Source organism: Caloenas nicobarica, chromosome 3 (assembly GCF_036013445.1).
Source record: "Caloenas nicobarica isolate bCalNic1 chromosome 3, bCalNic1.hap1, whole genome shotgun sequence".
Lineage (NCBI taxonomy): Eukaryota > Metazoa > Chordata > Aves > Columbiformes > Columbidae > Caloenas > Caloenas nicobarica.
Window position 1 is genome coordinate 57,901,609 of NC_088247.1, and position 16,907 is coordinate 57,918,515.

General features: G+C 39.7%; 2 protein-coding genes across 6 annotated transcripts in view; one reads left to right on the forward strand and one right to left on the reverse strand.

Moving 5' to 3' along the window:
- Positions 1–13,299, forward strand: part of LAMA2 (laminin subunit alpha 2) — a 361,287-nt gene extending 347,988 nt beyond the window's left edge. For all 5 annotated transcript variants that reach the window (XM_065632757.1, XM_065632758.1, XM_065632759.1 and 2 more), the window contains 6 exons: positions 1,380–1,569; positions 3,993–4,148; positions 8,327–8,480; positions 8,845–8,975; positions 9,614–9,836; positions 13,056–13,299. In XM_065632757.1, the coding sequence (XP_065488829.1) occupies positions 1,380–1,569; positions 3,993–4,148; positions 8,327–8,480; positions 8,845–8,975; positions 9,614–9,836; positions 13,056–13,213 (1,012 nt within the window). In that variant the 3' untranslated portion in view covers positions 13,214–13,299. The remainder of the gene's footprint in view (positions 1–1,379; positions 1,570–3,992; positions 4,149–8,326; positions 8,481–8,844; positions 8,976–9,613; positions 9,837–13,055) is intronic.
- Positions 13,300–16,675: 3,376 nt separating this feature from the next.
- Positions 16,676–16,907, reverse strand: part of ARHGAP18 (Rho GTPase activating protein 18) — an 88,469-nt gene continuing 88,237 nt past the window's right edge. The window contains exon 15 of the mRNA XM_065632145.1: positions 16,676–16,756. Coding sequence (XP_065488217.1) covers positions 16,752–16,756 — 5 coding nt within the window. The 3' untranslated portion in view covers positions 16,676–16,751. The remainder of the gene's footprint in view (positions 16,757–16,907) is intronic.

Below are 16,907 nucleotides of genomic sequence, written 5' to 3' on the forward strand. Positions count from 1 at the left end.
TGGCTAATTCACTTCATTGCATACATTTCATGCTTTAATGCTTCTTATGTTTGCATAATGAAGTGCCCACCTAAGTAGTTCTCACAAAAACAGTTTGCCTCTTTGTAAAGCTCTGGGCATACACAGTTTCCAGATTGATTTACAGAAAAAAAAAAAAAAATAAAAAGAGAAGAATGGAACCAGGTCATGCAACTGAGTTCATAGGTTGCTTTTTTGAAGAAAGTTTCTTGGTTCAGTAACTTGATCATTTCTTGTAATAAGCAAACCTGGTTTTCCCTTTCTTCTTATAGTTAAGAATAAACTTGCACAGTAAACAGGCAAAATGATATTGCCCACCCACAGTATAACAATACACACACACACACATCGATATGCAAAGGAGTTCCAAGAGCTACTTGTGAAAATACAGCAGTTTTAAATGGATTTGTGAAGCTACAACTTGCTACTTCTTAATTTTTGCTGTGGCAGCACATGATCATTAACAAACGTGCTGTGTCACACCACTGGGCATTTTTGCTGCCTTATGGTTTACAAGTCCATCAGCCTCAGACTTATTTTTACCTATAAAGATGCTGTACTACGTATTTTCACATACGCTAATTTTAGAAAACTAGGAAAATAATTAAAATAAATATGTAATCCTACAGTCCTTGCATGTTTATATTATCAACAGCTTTCAGGTACTGACTTTGCAGCTCAGCTTGGGCCAGGTTAATGATGTGCTCCCAGTACAATCTTAGCATCTAGATAATCTAAATAATTTCCTCCCAGGTTCTTTGCTGCAGGGGAGGGTTTTGCCATCAACGTTGGTCCAAGGGGTCAGTGGTTTTCACATGACAGCAGATCTCCTCAGACACGCTCCCATTTTCAACTGGGAGAAATCAGAATAAGTGTTTAATATCCTGATCATAAACTCTTCTCCCTGCATCTTTAAAAGTTTTGCAACCTGTCTTCAGGCAATACAACCCATTAGAAACTCAACATTTGCCAGCTGTCACTACAGCTTGCTTCTCTTTGTGAGCATTATGTGTGTGGGTAACAGATAACGCTGCTGGAATTTTACAAGCGCTGGGATTTTCTAGCAACTACAGCCACAGCTGAGAACTATATCTTGAAATTCTATGCCAAGGTTGTACTTTTGTATTTCCACAGTAAAGGGACTACAGAAAACTCACATCTTGGGGATCAGGTATGTGTGAAATGCAATTCACGTATAACCAAATTATTTTTTCTTAAACCCTGATGGACAAGTAAAATGTGTCACTAGCTGTAAAGTTTTGCTAGAGGAACACAAAAAGGAAAAGCAGATAAATCTGTCTGCTGTCTGACTCTGAATATCTTTTCTTTTGTTTCTATTTTCCTGTTTGCTTGATTTTCAGACTTACAATCGAATTTGAAGTCCGAACAACAGCTCATTCTGGCTTGCTGTTTTATATGGCCCGCATCAACCATGCTGATTTTGCTACAGTTCAGATAAAGAATGGACTGCCTTACTTCAGCTATGATCTGGGGAGTGGAGACACCAACACAATGATTTCCAGCAAAATAAATGATGGCCAGTGGCACAAGGTATAGTAGTCTCTAATGCTAAATTATTCTTTGTAATGCTAAGAGATAGCTTTGTTTTACCTTAAGATATTTGCAAAAGGTAGTCTATACAAGCTAAACTTTATAACTAGGCATATCTGTAGTCTGCAAAATTTGTGCTTTCAGATACACTAATAAGTACATAGGACATACTCTACTAACAAAAAAGTGAGTGCTGATCTTTGAAATTTGTCCTTCAGGAAACACATATTTCCAGATGTATTTAGAATATGTCCCGTGTATGGTAAGGAACTGCAGAAAATGTTCCTTCTTGCCTAATAGGGCTCAGGTGGGTATCAGCTCATGATGATAGAATACCTAATCAAAGCCAGTTGTTTCTATGTTAATAATGTGACTGTTCAGCCATAATGCTAGGAACTAAGAAAAAAAGAAACATTTAAGTAACTCCTCCCTGCATTATTAATTCAATTCATTAGGGCATAAATATGATATTTGTGGGTGTATTTGGCAGCCCCTTCTCTGACTATGAGAGGAAGCATTTATATATAATACAATGTCTGTGGCCTTCAAATGGTAAAGGAAGGAATAGTATCACAACCATGAAGTTTAGTATTTACTGGGCCAAGGACAAGAGACACATAGTATATTCATGAGATAACGCGCTTGACAGCACCAATAAAGGCACAGAAGAGAAGAATACATGTAACCATGTATTCAAGTTATATGCTATGAGAGTCATTAATTTTTGGACAGGTATTTGGAAAGTCACCATCCACATCTCTATCACCAAATAAGAAAAAATCTAGTTGGATTTTCTGCTATGCTTGAATTGTTCTTATGAAACCCACTTTGCAGTCATCCTTAGTCCTTCTCTGCTTCATTCCCACCCTGTTCCACATTTATTTTATTTTCACTGGATTGTTATTCATGAACTTTTTGATTATAGCAAATGCTCTAAGGGAAGGTATTTCATGAGGGGAAAAAGTAAAGTTGTAGTCATTATTTGTCTGTTTTCCATAATGTCTAAGAACACTGCCAGTAGACCAGGGCTCCTTTCTGCTAGGCTCTCTATAGATAGAGAATGAAGATTTTTTTTTCTCTTTCTTTTAGCCATTTTCTCTATATTCCAAGAGAATTAACTGAAGCATATATTCTTAATGGAAGACTGTGCTCTTTGGACATGCAGCTTGGCACTCTGCCAGAGAGGGACCCTTGTAGATCCCACTTTTGTAGGAGAGAATGGAAACAATCCAAAGTCACAGTTCCCAAAAAAGCACAATGAAACCCATTTAGGGGGAAGGAAAAGGGCAACCTCTTTAATAAAAGACCACAGTCTTTATTTTTAAGAAAGCTGGGATGTCTCCTTAAAATAATCCTTTTAGTGAGAAACTTTTCTCCATTTGACATGGTTTAGGTTGAAATGTGTCCATCAGGCCTACAGAAGCACATTGTGCTGCTGCTCTTTGTAGGTCCTCTGTGAAAGTGTCTCTTCCCAGTTCTGTCTCATTCACCAAATCCTCCTTCTGCCCAAGGTGTAACTGTCTATCTCAAATTTAGCATTATCTGTAAACACCAAGGTCAGCCTCCCACCTTCAGGCCACCCCTTGTCAGTGTTAGTCATTCTCATGCCACAACTGATGTGCTGCTACATTGAAACAGGAGCAGCCATGTTAAAGAAAAGCCAAAGAAAAATACTGTTTCTGTCTCTCTGCTGCTCTGATGAGCTAACTACTGTGCTGTTTAGAAATTTGCTAATGTGTATGCTGCATTTACATGTTATTCCTTTTTATACAGAACCATTATTATGCTGATTTCATAGAGATTTTGCTATAAATCTTTGGAAATAAATTGGCCTGCAGTTGTTGGGGTAGACTTTTCTCAAGTCTCCAGCAATTGCACTTCCTCCATGCGATTCACAGCCCATTTGTCTGAGCAAAACCATAATACCAACAGCACATAGTTGGTACTATATTTACTCTAGCATGAACTGAGGCACATCCAAACAAGTAGAATCATAAACTCAATATTTTCTGCAAACATGTTTTGTAACAAAGATTTGCAACCTGTGCCATTAACATTCAGCACTTACTATTCCCAGTACTTAAAATCGCTGTCTGATTCCAGGAAAAACAACATTGTGTCATGCCTATAATAACAAGCTTTTTAAAGGAACCTCAAGTCCTTTCAGTCATTCTAATAAATAATAGTCATGATGCCTCCTGACCCAGAGCTAATGAAAAGGTAGTCATCTGTTTGCACAAAACCTTGCACGGGAGCTTTGGTCCATAAACATTATCCATAGCTGCTGCTACAGTACTTCTGCTAACCTCTCCTACTGCTTTCTCCTGTAGTGTTACATATTTCAGACTGTAAGGCTAGTTACAATCTGGAAACAGTTATCAGAAAACTATCTGTAATTGTATTGCGTTTGTGTGTCTTTTTAGATAAAAGTAGCTCGAACGAAGCAAGAAGGAAACCTTATCGTAGATGATATTTCAAACAGGACTGTTAGCCCCAAGAAGGCCGATATATTGGACGTTGTAGGAATGCTGTATGTTGGAGGATTGCCCATTAACTACACAACTAGAAGAATTGGTCCGGTAAGCAAGTTAATGTAGTTATCCTACAGTCCCAGAGTATGTCTTTGTTGGTACCAGTGTCTTTCCAGTTTTGTTTTGTTTTGCTTTTCCCCCAGACTGCTCAAGAATATTGATAAAATCAGTCTTACTGGAGGCACACTATATTCTTTCAGTGGAAAGATCTGACTCAGAATCCAGTTAATGAAAAGAAGTAGAAATCACAGAGTTAGTTATTGTTATGGAAAAGCAGAAAGATCCATACACTTGTATTGGCATGGATCACTGCACAGCCAGAGTATCAGGTCCTGAATACTACTTGCCCTTTCTCTTAGCTGTAATTCATCTACCAATAAGTGCTAATGAACAGGGAAAGCATCTCCTAAGGGAAGCAGCAGGAGCCCAAATTACCCCGAACAAAGTACCCAGTAGTACTGCTGCTTCCTGTAGTAATTGGTTTTGTGTTTTTATTAGTAAACTAGAAGAGAATATATTTTGAAGTAAGGCCATGGAAACTCTGTTGTCCTCCTTCTGTTTCCAAATCAAATGCGCATATATCAATTTATCACTGTTTCAGTCTAAATGCCCAGCTTCCATGCTGACACAGAAAATATACCTTGGCAAACAGAGAGCCCAGAGAGGTGAATACCATTTTGGCCTGAACTGTGTAGAATTAACTAGGAATACTGTATTCCCTCACCCAGGCCATTTACTGCATCTATTCACACATCTCGATGTGGGTCATCTCATTTCCCTGCTGCCATCTCACCCCCCAAGTGATGCCGGTATCAGAATCGGAGCAAAGCTCTTCCCTCCATAATTTTTCTCTGTACGCGGAGAGTTCTTTCAAAGCAGAAGCCAGAACTTGTGGGAATGTAATTATAGCAAGCAACAAATTAGACTTATAGTGCAGCAAGATGTGGACAAATAACTGGAATGTCAGCAGCAGCTGTGTCTAGGCTCATTCCAGGTGATTACACAGAACGGGTAAAGAGGAGGCAAAAGCACAGATCCCGGCAAGGAAACACACCAGATTCTCAAAGAAACTGCATGTAAATACCATTCTAGTAAGATGATTATGGAATGGCAAATGCTAGTATATAGACAGGCAAGAGTCTACCAGTTCAGGTGGACAAAATAAATACAGAAAAGGAATTCCTAGATCCTGCTTAAACAGGTTACGATAGTAACTGATGGACTGGGTACAAAAGAGAAGTATAACCAGTCCAAGAGTTGTGTTCCATAAAGAAAACTGACCTGTAAGATCACATTTCTTATCAAAATTAGGATTGTGCAGAAAGACGAAATTGAGGCAAATCTACTGTGCTGTTTAGTCATAGAATATTTTTGGTTGGAAGAGACCCTCAAGATCATCGAGTCTAATCGTTAACGTAATGCTGGCACTAAACCATTTTTTTAAGAACGTCATCTACACGTTTTTTTAAACACCTCCAGGGATGGTGACTCCACCACTTCCCTGGGCAGCCTATTCCAGTGCTTCACAACCCTTTCCATTAAGAATTTTTTCCTAATATCCAACCTAAACCTCCTGTGGTGCAACTTGAGGGCATTTCCTCTTGTCCTATCACTTGCTACTTGAGAGAACAGACCAACACCCTCCATGCTACAACCTCCTTTCAGGTAGTTGTAGACAGCGATAAGGTCTCCTCTCAGCCTCCTTTTCTCCAGGCTAAACAGTCCCAGATCCCTCAGCTGCTCATGGTAAAGCTTGTGCTCCAGACACTTCACCAGCTTTGTTGCCCTTCTCTGCACTCTCCCCAGCACCTCAATGTCTTTCCTTGTAGTGAGGGGCCCAAAACTGAACACAGGATTCAAGGTGGGGCCTCACCACTGCCAAGTACAGGGGGGCAATCACTGCCCTGGTCCTGCTGGCCACACTGTTCCTGATACAATCCAGGATGCTGTTGGCATTTTTTGCCACCTGGGCATGCTGCTGGCTCATATTCAGCCAGCTGTTGACCAACAACCCCAGGTCCTTTCCCACCAGGCAGCTTTCCAGCCACTCTTCCCCGAGCCTGCAGCATTGCAATCGTTTGGATTTATCAAACCAGATCTCAGGCAGTGAAAAACAAAAGCAATGCTTAACTACCCACAAAATATAATTGCTAATACTATCAAATTATGCTCTTTGACATAAATCTGCAATTTACAAATACTAATCTAAGGAGATAGGTAACACTAAATCCTTACCTATTGCTCCTTGTCAGAAGTAATGGAGGGAATCCATGCAGGTAAATGGCTCAGTCTGGCAGTAACAGTCATGTCAGATCCTGATAGTCTTATATGCTTTGGGATTTAAATGAAGCTGTGATTTCAGATGTCATTCACAGAAGGTAAAATCCAGTGCTTGCCTTTCAGTCATTCTCAGTAAAATACCCTACATGATGTATTAATAGAGTGTTGCGTTGTAGGCTTTATGTAAAGGCTCTGAAGCAAAGTAAGTTGAAAGGATGTATTACCTTAGTTAGGCCTTTCTTCTAAACACACATCAAGCTTTTTAGACACTAATCTAATACATAACTGTAGGTGGACGGGCTTCCTATTCGGTGCAGAAGACTGATACCTACTTGTTTGGCTTCAGCAGATGTCACATTTTAAGCACTCGAAACACTCCTTTCTGCAAAAGAGGTTATATATTGCCTGTTTCCATGCTAAAGTATAACCAGGTTTCCTTTTCCATAGAGAAACTGAAATTTTAAAGTTAGAAAAATGTTACTGAGTTGTCTACAAATCTGGCATTTCTATGATTCATTCTCACAGTGATGATGGCAAGATTTTTTTTCTTTTGTGGCATTTTTCTTTTTTGAAAACAAAACTTGTTGGTCTGGAGATGACTTTCACTTAGAAATTAGAAAAAGATCTATTTATGAAGGATCTTACAGAAAGCATTGCTCAGATCAGAAATCAATTTATTCACTGATAATGCTCAAGTTGTCATGAAAACTTTAGTACATGGGTATTTAGCAGTAAATAAGCTATGTAATTCCACAGTACATTCTGCTTTGATTTATTATGCAAGGAAAGAAATTCTTTGGAAATTCTTTTGAATTACTAGTCAGGATATTGTTAGAGGCTGCAGTGTGTAGAGTCAAGGCTTCCCTCTGCAGATGTGCCTTTCTCTTTTCTGTATTTTTATGTATTTCTATGCTGTATTTTATATTCTGATTTTTATTTTCCTCCTTCTTACTGCATTACATATGAATGTCTTCCTTTTCTTCCTCAAAGTATATGTTTAGCATTTTTCCTCTCTCCCACTGATATCAGGGATAAATTTTCCTGCCTCTGAGTCAAAGATCAAAGCCTTTGTCTGAAGCCAAGAACCAAAAATGCAGCTTCTGCACACCTCAGAGAGGAAAGGGAGGGAGGAAGGAGGGAGAGCTCTGGGGGAGATGCTCCTGCCACAGGCAGGATCTCGCTTACTCACACCAGCTCAAGGGTGCACATGCCATCTACCTGGAGTCGCCGTAACGTGCTCCCAGTGCAGAGGCCAAACTGGAGCTGTGGTTTGCTACCCCACACGGGAGCCTCCATACATCCCAGCACATCCCCCTCCTCCACCTGCCTCTCTGGCCAGCAGGGTCAATCTGGTCATCAGACCTGTACACAGGTATTATACAAAGAAATATACACAGTCAACAACTTTTACTTAGGGCTTTGTTCATTTTAGTAGCTGTGTACCTGCATTAGCTCTGCCTTACCATGCAACATTAGGCTCATATTAAAGCAATTAAAGGGGGGTGGGGGGGGAAGAAAAAGAAAAAAAGCCTTAGTAAAATTACCAGCAGCCCAGAGAACTATATCCAGTGTCTTCATCAACTTGCAAACCCCATAACCTAGTCAATTAAAAATGTAAAGTATAGGCCATTAAATTCCTGCATTGCTGATGTAATTTGCTATGTTTCATTATGCAGTGTATTATTTTATGTCCCCTCCATTAAGCCAAATAGATGTGACTCAGATCATATCCCCAAAATGTACTTCATCCTCAGTATGGCTGAGATTAGATTCCAATTACAATCAGATATTAAGGATTAGCCATGTAAAATTCAAGTTTTATTCAGCTCCATAAATCTAGCAGAAAAGCAGAGGAAAGGTACTTTTTGATGACATGCTTTAGGCCTTTATTCTGAGTATTTGAGCTTTGCACAGTTACTTTTTTTTTTTTGAAATATTGACTGTAGGTCACCTATAGCATCGATGGCTGCATTAGAAATTTTAAAATGACAGAATCCCCTGTTGACCTGGATAATCCAACTTCCAGCTTCAATGTTGGAAAATGCTTTGTCACTGCACAGAAAGGAACGTACTTCGATGGAACAGGCTTTGCCAAAACAGGTAATGAACAGCAATTCTGCTGATAGGCAAAGAACAGCAAAAGAGAAGATGCTGCTTTCAAAAACTTCCAGTGCTACCTAACTCCTGTTGATTGCAGGCAAAGTGAGACCAATACTTGAAACTCCCACTGATCATTTTTAGTTATCTTGCCTAGGGATAGACTCTATGACTTTCTAGCAAGGTCTCACACTAAGCATAGCCGCTGTAACAGTTACTTACGTAATTTCACACGAAATTGAGTGCATTAATAATGCTGGCTTAGTTACCTTGCATTACTGGTAACACGTTTTGTGTGATTATTAGGAATAAAGTATTAAATGTTTATTTTTTTTCGTTTTATAACGCTTCCTCTTTTCTCTTCAAGTTGGTGCATACAAAGTGGGAACAGACCTGCTCGTGGAATTTGAATTCCGCACAACACAAATGAACGGTGTTCTCCTAGGAGTCAGCAGCCAGAAAATGGATGGGCTCGGCATCGAATTAGTAGACGGAAAAGTGAGTAGCAAAGCATTTTTGGCTCTTTATAGAGGCTGGTTTTAAAAAGCACAGGTAGTTTAAATGCAAGCTTAATACACCAATCTCAAGGAGTCTCAGTCTAAATCAGGGCTCTCCTTTAATGCAGCACTTGCTACTTCTTACATCAAGAGGCTCCTACACTGTTACAAAGATATTTTAAAAGATTCTGTAACCCTTGAGTTTCCTAAAACTGCAACGCCAGGACTTAGTGGGAATATGAAAAGTTTTGAGGAAAGGCTTTGTTTTTAATAATGCTAGTTTCTTGTCTATATATTTTATTTCGCGGTCTGGGAAACCAGTCAGTAATCTATCACTATAAAGACCTTGGGGTGGGGTGATGAAACACCTCAAAACTAAGACAATAAAATGGAAAAATGACAACCTGTACAACAGTTTTGCACATTTCCACTAGTGTTTATCTCAGTGACATAACCCAGATGCTAGAGGAACAGCAATCTACAAAGAGTATGGTATAAAATTAGAGCTTTAGCGTGTCCAGTCAGAGCATGTTGACTTTAAATAAACAAAACAAAAGAAAAGAAAAACAAACAAACAAAACACACCACACCTGTAGAACTGTTTTGAGAACTAACTGACTTCCACATCACACTTTTCAGGTGATGTTTCACGTTGACAATGGTGCAGGCCGATTCTCTGCTGTCTGTGAGCCTGATGCACCAGGCAGCTTGTGTGATGGACAGTGGCACAAGGTTCTTGCAAACAAGATCAAGCACCGTTTAGAGCTGACTGTGGATGACAGGCAGGTGGATGGTAACAGCCCAAACAGGGCCTCAACCTCAGCAGACACTAACGACCCTGTCTTTGTCGGAGGGTATCCTGGTGAGTATTTAGCACACAAATGATGCTTTACTTGTGCTCTAGCTGCACTGACTTGGTAATGTCCTACATGCAATTAGGACCAGTATGCTAAAGTTGATGGATAAGGTTGTCCAAGTCTGTATCAGCTGGCATGGATGCTCATTTCTGCATCCAGCTGCATTTCGGAACAAGAGGTTCTGCAGCACCCAGGGACTCTCACAGACCCCCTGGCAGGTCTCAGAGGTAGGCACAGTGACACAGGAGCAGGTAGACTTTCTGTCTTCTGCTGCCCACATACACACAGCCTTCCTCTTAAAACTTTGTTTAGTAACGGCATAATAGTTATGTTTCAATAGCAACAGAATTTGGCAAATTTAAATTTAATGAAAGAATGGCAAATTTAACTAAAGAATGTATAAATGCTCTTGGGGGGGCAGGGCACTGTGTGTGTAAATCAGCTTGTAAAACCTGAGGAGTGGAGGAATGTGGACAACAGCTTGCACAGAGAGGTGAGAAGACACCATCTCTTTCTGACGAATGTCTTTGCTCTTGGTCTGATGTTTTTTAAAGTTAAAAAAACCTGCTATTCAGTATATTCTGGAAGTCCTTGAAAGAACTTGCTTCCTGCAGAGGTAATTGAACAGGACGCGGAACAGGGCTGAGCTCTGTAGTTTGCTTCATCTTCCACTGAGCTGATGATGAATGCTGGTATTCATCTCTTCACAGACAATCAACAAGTTTATCTAGTAGCAGTTTACTTTCTGAAAACACAGCTGAGGTATTTGTGAAGTGCCAATTTTGTTGCTTCTATAATAAAATTTCCTTCTAGTTTGCAAACAAAAAAGCTAAGGATCACAGAATCACAGAATGTTAGGGATTGGAAGGGACCTCCAAAGATCATCTAGTCCAATCCCCCTGCTGGAGCAGGAACACCTAGATGAGGTTACACAGGAAGGCGTCCAGGCAGGTTTTGAATGTCTCCAGAGGAGGAGACTCCACAACCTCCCTGGGCAGCCTGTTCCAGTGTTCTGTCACCCTCACTGAGAAGAAGTTTCTTCTCATATTTAAGTGGAACCTCCTGTGTTCCAGTTTGTACCCATTACCCCTTGTCTTACCATTGGTTGTCACCGAGAAGAGCCTGGCTCCATCCTCGTGACACTCACCCTTTATATATTTATAACTATGAATGAGGTCACCCCTCAGTCTCTTCTTCTCCAAGCTAAAGAGACCCAGCTCCCTCAGCCTTTCCTCATAAGGGAGATGCTCCACTCCCTTCATCATCTTTGTGGCCCTGCGCTGGACTCTCTCCAGCAGTTCCCTGTCCTTCTTGAACTGAGGGGCCCAGAACTGGACACAATATTCCAGATGAGGTCTCACCAGGGCAGAGTAGAGGGGAAGGAGAACCTCTCTCGCCGTGCTAACCACCCCCCTTCTAATACACCCCAGGATGCCATTGGCCTTCCTGGCCACAAGGGCACAGTGCTGGCTCATGGTCATCCTGCTGTCCACCAGGACCCCCAGGTCCCTTTCCCCTACACTGCTCTCTAACAGGTCATTCCCCAACTTATACTGGAACCTGGGGTTGTTCCTGCCCAGATGCAAGACTCTGCACTTTCCCTCGTTATATTTCATTAAATTTTTCCCCGCCCAACTGAGTTCAATGGCAAGATGCACCTTGAGGTAATTCTGAAATGATTTTCTGGAAGTTGTTTTTCCCCCCATTCTAGCATGATACAGTCCATCCAAAAAGCCTTGTCTCCAAAGCTTCAGAACATTTTCAACAGTGTTCTTGATACTGAGATATGAGAGTTATACTTCAGTCACAGTGACTACTGATAAGGACCAATAACTTTGTGCCAAAAGGAAAACAACTTTGTGGCAGCCTTTTTATAGCAAAACAGGATTCTAGCATAGAAGCTACTGCTAAAGAAGCACTGCAGATGGAGTTACCATCTCATTCTGGACTGTACATCAAGAGGAACATAGCAAGAGAAACAAACGAAGTAACACTTCAATCTGTCCAAAACAAGCCTACGCTTACATCATGTTGAAGTGATATTACTGAGTTCAGCCGCACAGCAAGTTATTAAATGATTTAATAAACCTGCATGCCCATTTAAAGACCTCACACTTCTCTTGCTGTCTAGTGTAGATCCTCCAAGATTTGTTTTAATATTCTCAATACCTGGACAATCTAATCACAAATTTAAAACACATTATCATAGGATTTTGTAAAATTAGTAAGCATTTGTATTTTCCAGTCCTCTTGAGGCTTCTCCTGGCTGCATAAACAGCGCAAAACAGTTGTAAACCAGATAGAATTAGCTGGTGGAGAGTTTTGCCACCAGATCATGGGCAAAGATGCAAATTCCTGGCTACCCATAAAAGCCATTACTCATGTCCTACTATCACTCTTCCTTGTGCAAGGAGGGAACAGATGGATTCAACCACGTCATCCTCTGTGAAACAGCATAATGCTACAGCCATTCAGTCCTCTACAGGTGCAAAGTTATTTCTGCGACCAGAACATAGATCAGTCAGTATTGGAACACATCCCTGTTGCCACTTTTTCACTTGGAAGAAGACTGAGAAACAAGTTGGGACATGAATTTCAAGCAGTTAAGGGAAATATTTCCAGCTTCTGAGTCGCACCAACCTTCACTTAAATCATCTGATCATGCTAGAATAGTTCCTTCCTTCTTTAGTGGAAGAGGTGTACTCAGATCCGTGGTTTTACTATCAGCAAGAAAAAAATCATAATGCTAGAAAACTCTCAAAATCATTCTTTAAATGACACCTGAAGTCTGTACTGAGAAACTGGCTTTCTCGTGATGTTAGGCCTGAGAACTGCATCCATTTTGGCTTTTTTTTTTTTTTTTCTTCCTCTCTTATTCTGTGGATAAATAGTTTGAGAAGTTGGAGATCTGCAGGATGAGCATGTGTGCATCTTACACCATTTGTAGGTACCAAGCTGCAGTTTGGCCATTTTCCTTAATTTTGTGTATGTCGCATAACTGAGTTGTATGATTTACAATGCCGGTTTAAATGTGTTCAGATTCTGCCACTATCATACCAGGACAGAAAAAGGAAAGAAGAGTAGATCGTTACCGCTACCAGAACATGTTATGTGTATATATATGTTGCTGAGGATATCTCCTGCAGGGCTCCCAGATAACAAACTGAAGTATCAACTCACACTTAAGTAATTCCTTTTCCCTTTTTTTTTTTCCCATCCCTCAGATGGTGTGACCCAGTTTGGGCTGACCACTAATATCCGTTTCAAAGGATGTATTCGATTTCTGAAGCTCACCAAGGGTACTGCTAAACCTCAAGAGATTAACTTCAGCAAAGCTTTGGAGCTGAAGGGTGTTCAACCACTGTCATGCCCTGCAAACTAACTGTCATTCAGCTGATATGGGTCTGTTTATATAAGCACTTTGGATTAAAAAAATAATTAAAAATCTATGTATACATTGCATTCATAATAAAATGTCTTTATGCAAGTATTTGAGTAGTGTTTGTGGTGTCTTCAAATGGCTATTTCAACGAAACTTCCAAGAATATAAGAACTTATCATTGCCCCCCACTCCCTTCATTAAGGGAGTAGAACAATAATTTTTATCTGTCTTTTTTCCTTATAGCTTGAAATGGAAATATCTCATCTCTCCGTAATGGAAGGCATATACCCACGTTCTGTCACTTACCTGGAAAGATGGTTTTAAATGATCCTTAATAAATAAAGTTTGATACTGCCCCTCTCTCCAACTACACATGATATTGAAGTTACACATAGCAAAAATTCACAAGCCAATTTTCTAAAGGAAGATGAAATCCAATGCTACTGCATTGGAGCAGAATGGAGGTGAAGCAGGAGAATCCCAGAGATTATTAGCATGGCACATGTCACTGATCTCTACTGTCATCTATTTAGTTAAATCCTTAAGGTAAAAGAAGCCTCTGCTGGTTCTGCTTGATGCTGTCAGGTTCTGAGGGATTCTGAATGCAGAAGCCGCCCCAGGTCTGTCTTAAATAAAATTTAGAGTGGATATCAGTTTAAACATTGATGGGGAAAGGAAAGTTGCTTCCTAGATTTTCACCAAAAATACCAAGTCCTGGTGATTTTCCTCAGTGCTCTGTATGTTTTAGAGGACTATGAAATCATCACTGAAGTGTGAATTATCTTTTCTATGGAGTGTTTCAAATTGTTAAATTCTACTCTTGCAAAGGTTGTGCTTGGACATGCTGTACATCTACTGTACAAATGTAAAACTACCTACTCAGAAGAGGAAAAAACAACAGGAAAAAAAAGAAAAAGAAAAAAACAGTAAGGTAGCACAGCCACGCAATAAAAAGAGTGGGTTTGGTTGTTTTTGGTTTTTGGTTTTTTTTCCTGCCCACCATGAGCCTTGAATACAGTTTTCCAGAATTTCTGACACAACTTAAAAAAGGCTAGCTGAAAATTTGTGCTGCCAAAGAGCACTCCTGCATGAGTGCTTTGTATTTTACAAAGGGTCTCTTTGGCATACAATATTGCTCTAAACTGCCATGGAGAAAAACCCACATTTACACTGGGAAACTACATTAAAGAGATGGTAGTAAACATGTAGCTTGCAACTATTTGGGGAGTCCAACATTCATCAGATACACCTGAAAAAAAAATCTAGCTGCAGTGAAGCCCTGAAGTAGTTGACTTCAGGGAGGATGCTGGTTTTCACTTGCAAATGGCCCCCTTAATATTAACAAACAGTTAATGGCTGTGTGATGTTATTCACATTCAAAGTGCTAAAAATTAGTAAAGCATGCACTTATCTCTGAAAAAGCCTGATTATGGGACATGTACCGTCTTACTATAACTTCTACATTCTAGTGCTACGAACAAACACTGTGAAATATTTGTATTTCTCTTTTATTCTTTTTATGTCCCTTGTATTTACCTATTCTCATCCCTCAGGATAGTTTGATCAGCCCAAGAAAAATAGGCCATGGCACTTCAAATACAGTTGAGTATTTCTGAAATTCTTGAAAAATATGAACAAATGAAGCCCCAAGACTTTTTGCAGAGAGACGTATGTCATTGTCATGAACCTCTCACAACACACAGAACAGAGAAGCCCCTTGGCCCATTACACGCACAGGCATTACCTAGTTCAGAGACGTGTTTCCTTACCTCTGGTTCCATTCAGCATGTTGGATTCTTTTTTAACTAAACTTGCTTGTTTCGTTGTTGGGTTTTTTTGGACTTGAAGACACAAAGGAAATTCAAACAACGGAGCCAAGAACACCATGAGTTAATACCGTACCCTTCCTCAGGGGTGGGAAATTGCCACTGCTCTGCTCAGCGCTGCATCAGCAATGGTCTTCCACATAAAGATGTGGAAACAAATACTGGAGTTTCTGCACAAAAGAAATGGAAAGAAAAAAAAAATAGAGGCCTTTATGTTCTTTTGAACATAATTGTTGAATTATTTCTCCCTTGCATGACCTGCCATGAATGTGTGGGACAGAGCAAAAACAATGAGGCAACGCACATTATTATGTATCTTGAACTTTCAGGTGGAAAGGATCAACCAACTGCTGTCCTCTGCTAAAGGAAATAAATTCAGCAGGCTGAAACAAAAGCTACTTCAGCAAATAGCCAAGCTAAAAGGAAACATAAAATCCTGCTTAATTTGTTTTTGTAGATCCCTGAGTAGATGCACCAAGTACTGTTAGCAAAGCTTTCTGCATTTGAAGATTCAGCAGAACATCTCGGAATGATCCCCACTCCCTATTACTACCTTTTGCCATACAACACATTCATAGATAAAATTTCCTGAAAACAGCAGGTCGTGAGCCACAGAGCCATACACAAACTGCTAGAGATTATGTCTGCCAGGAGCCATGTATTTCCCAATTCAAGACTTCAACCTAATACACATGCACAGAACACGAGAATTTAAACCCTTTTACCGCCTTTTTGTTTCATACACATTAAGTAGTCTTTGCTGCTAAACTTTAAAAACTTTACAGCCATGTGTTTTTAAAATTTTGTTTAAGACTGACGCTGTTGACTGAGGTCACTTTTAGGGATTTATGACGAATATTCACTCTGAACAGGACAACTCCCTGTTCATCTTTAGCTTTGGGCAAACTACTGTGTATGAAAAAAAGTTGTGGTTTCAATTTTAAATACAAATAGTTTTCAACCTAGACTCCTTGTAAAGAGTAATTTACTTGTTCTTTCTATCAAATCATACTTTAAGCTCTTTATAGAAGCTTATAAAGGGAAAAACATTTTGCTGGCTTAGTATTTTTCTTTAGAATGCACAAGAAAAACTTAAAATGCTTAAAAATCCAAACCATTTTCCCTGTCTCTCTTTTAACATAGAAACCACCAGGAATGTCAGTTCCAGCTTTCTCTTGTTCGGCCACGGGGCTTCTGGGAGATCCCAGTTGTCTGCTGAGGAGTTTCTCAGTACGTGCAAGTAAAATTTTTCATTGACCTGTTTCTGACCAACAAGAAAAGTGTATGCCATACCTTTCATGAGAACACATCTACTGAAGGCTGCACAAAAGATCCTTATCCCCACATCCACACCAGTTTTTAGACTCTTAAAGATGACCTTGCAGTTTTCAGCTGCCTAAGGTTTTATGAAAGCCTATAAAACTCTTCTGAAAATATCCTAGGCATTGAAAAATGTTATTTTCAGAGCAATGTAATGACCACTGGATTTTTAACCTAAGATTTTTTTTTTTTTTATATCATCTGCATTTCCTAATGGCAAAACTCTACCAGTTCTTCAGTCATCCAACTTACCATCTTACAGTGTACATATAAGACGAATTTCTGATATAAATATGTAGGAAGAAACATCAATTTCACTGTTTCGTGCTTCATAAATAGACACAAAATCCTCCAGACCTTCCTTCAAAATAATTCCTTATATTGCTGATGTGTCATGCTATGGAATTGAAACAAAACACCAAATTATTCAGTCTGTATGTTTATATGCTATTATTCTTCACATTCAAGATTACAAATAATTTCTCCAGGTACGTGAAGTTGCAGATCATTCCTGATAAGATGTATCTATTTCAACTCCAAAAAAAAAC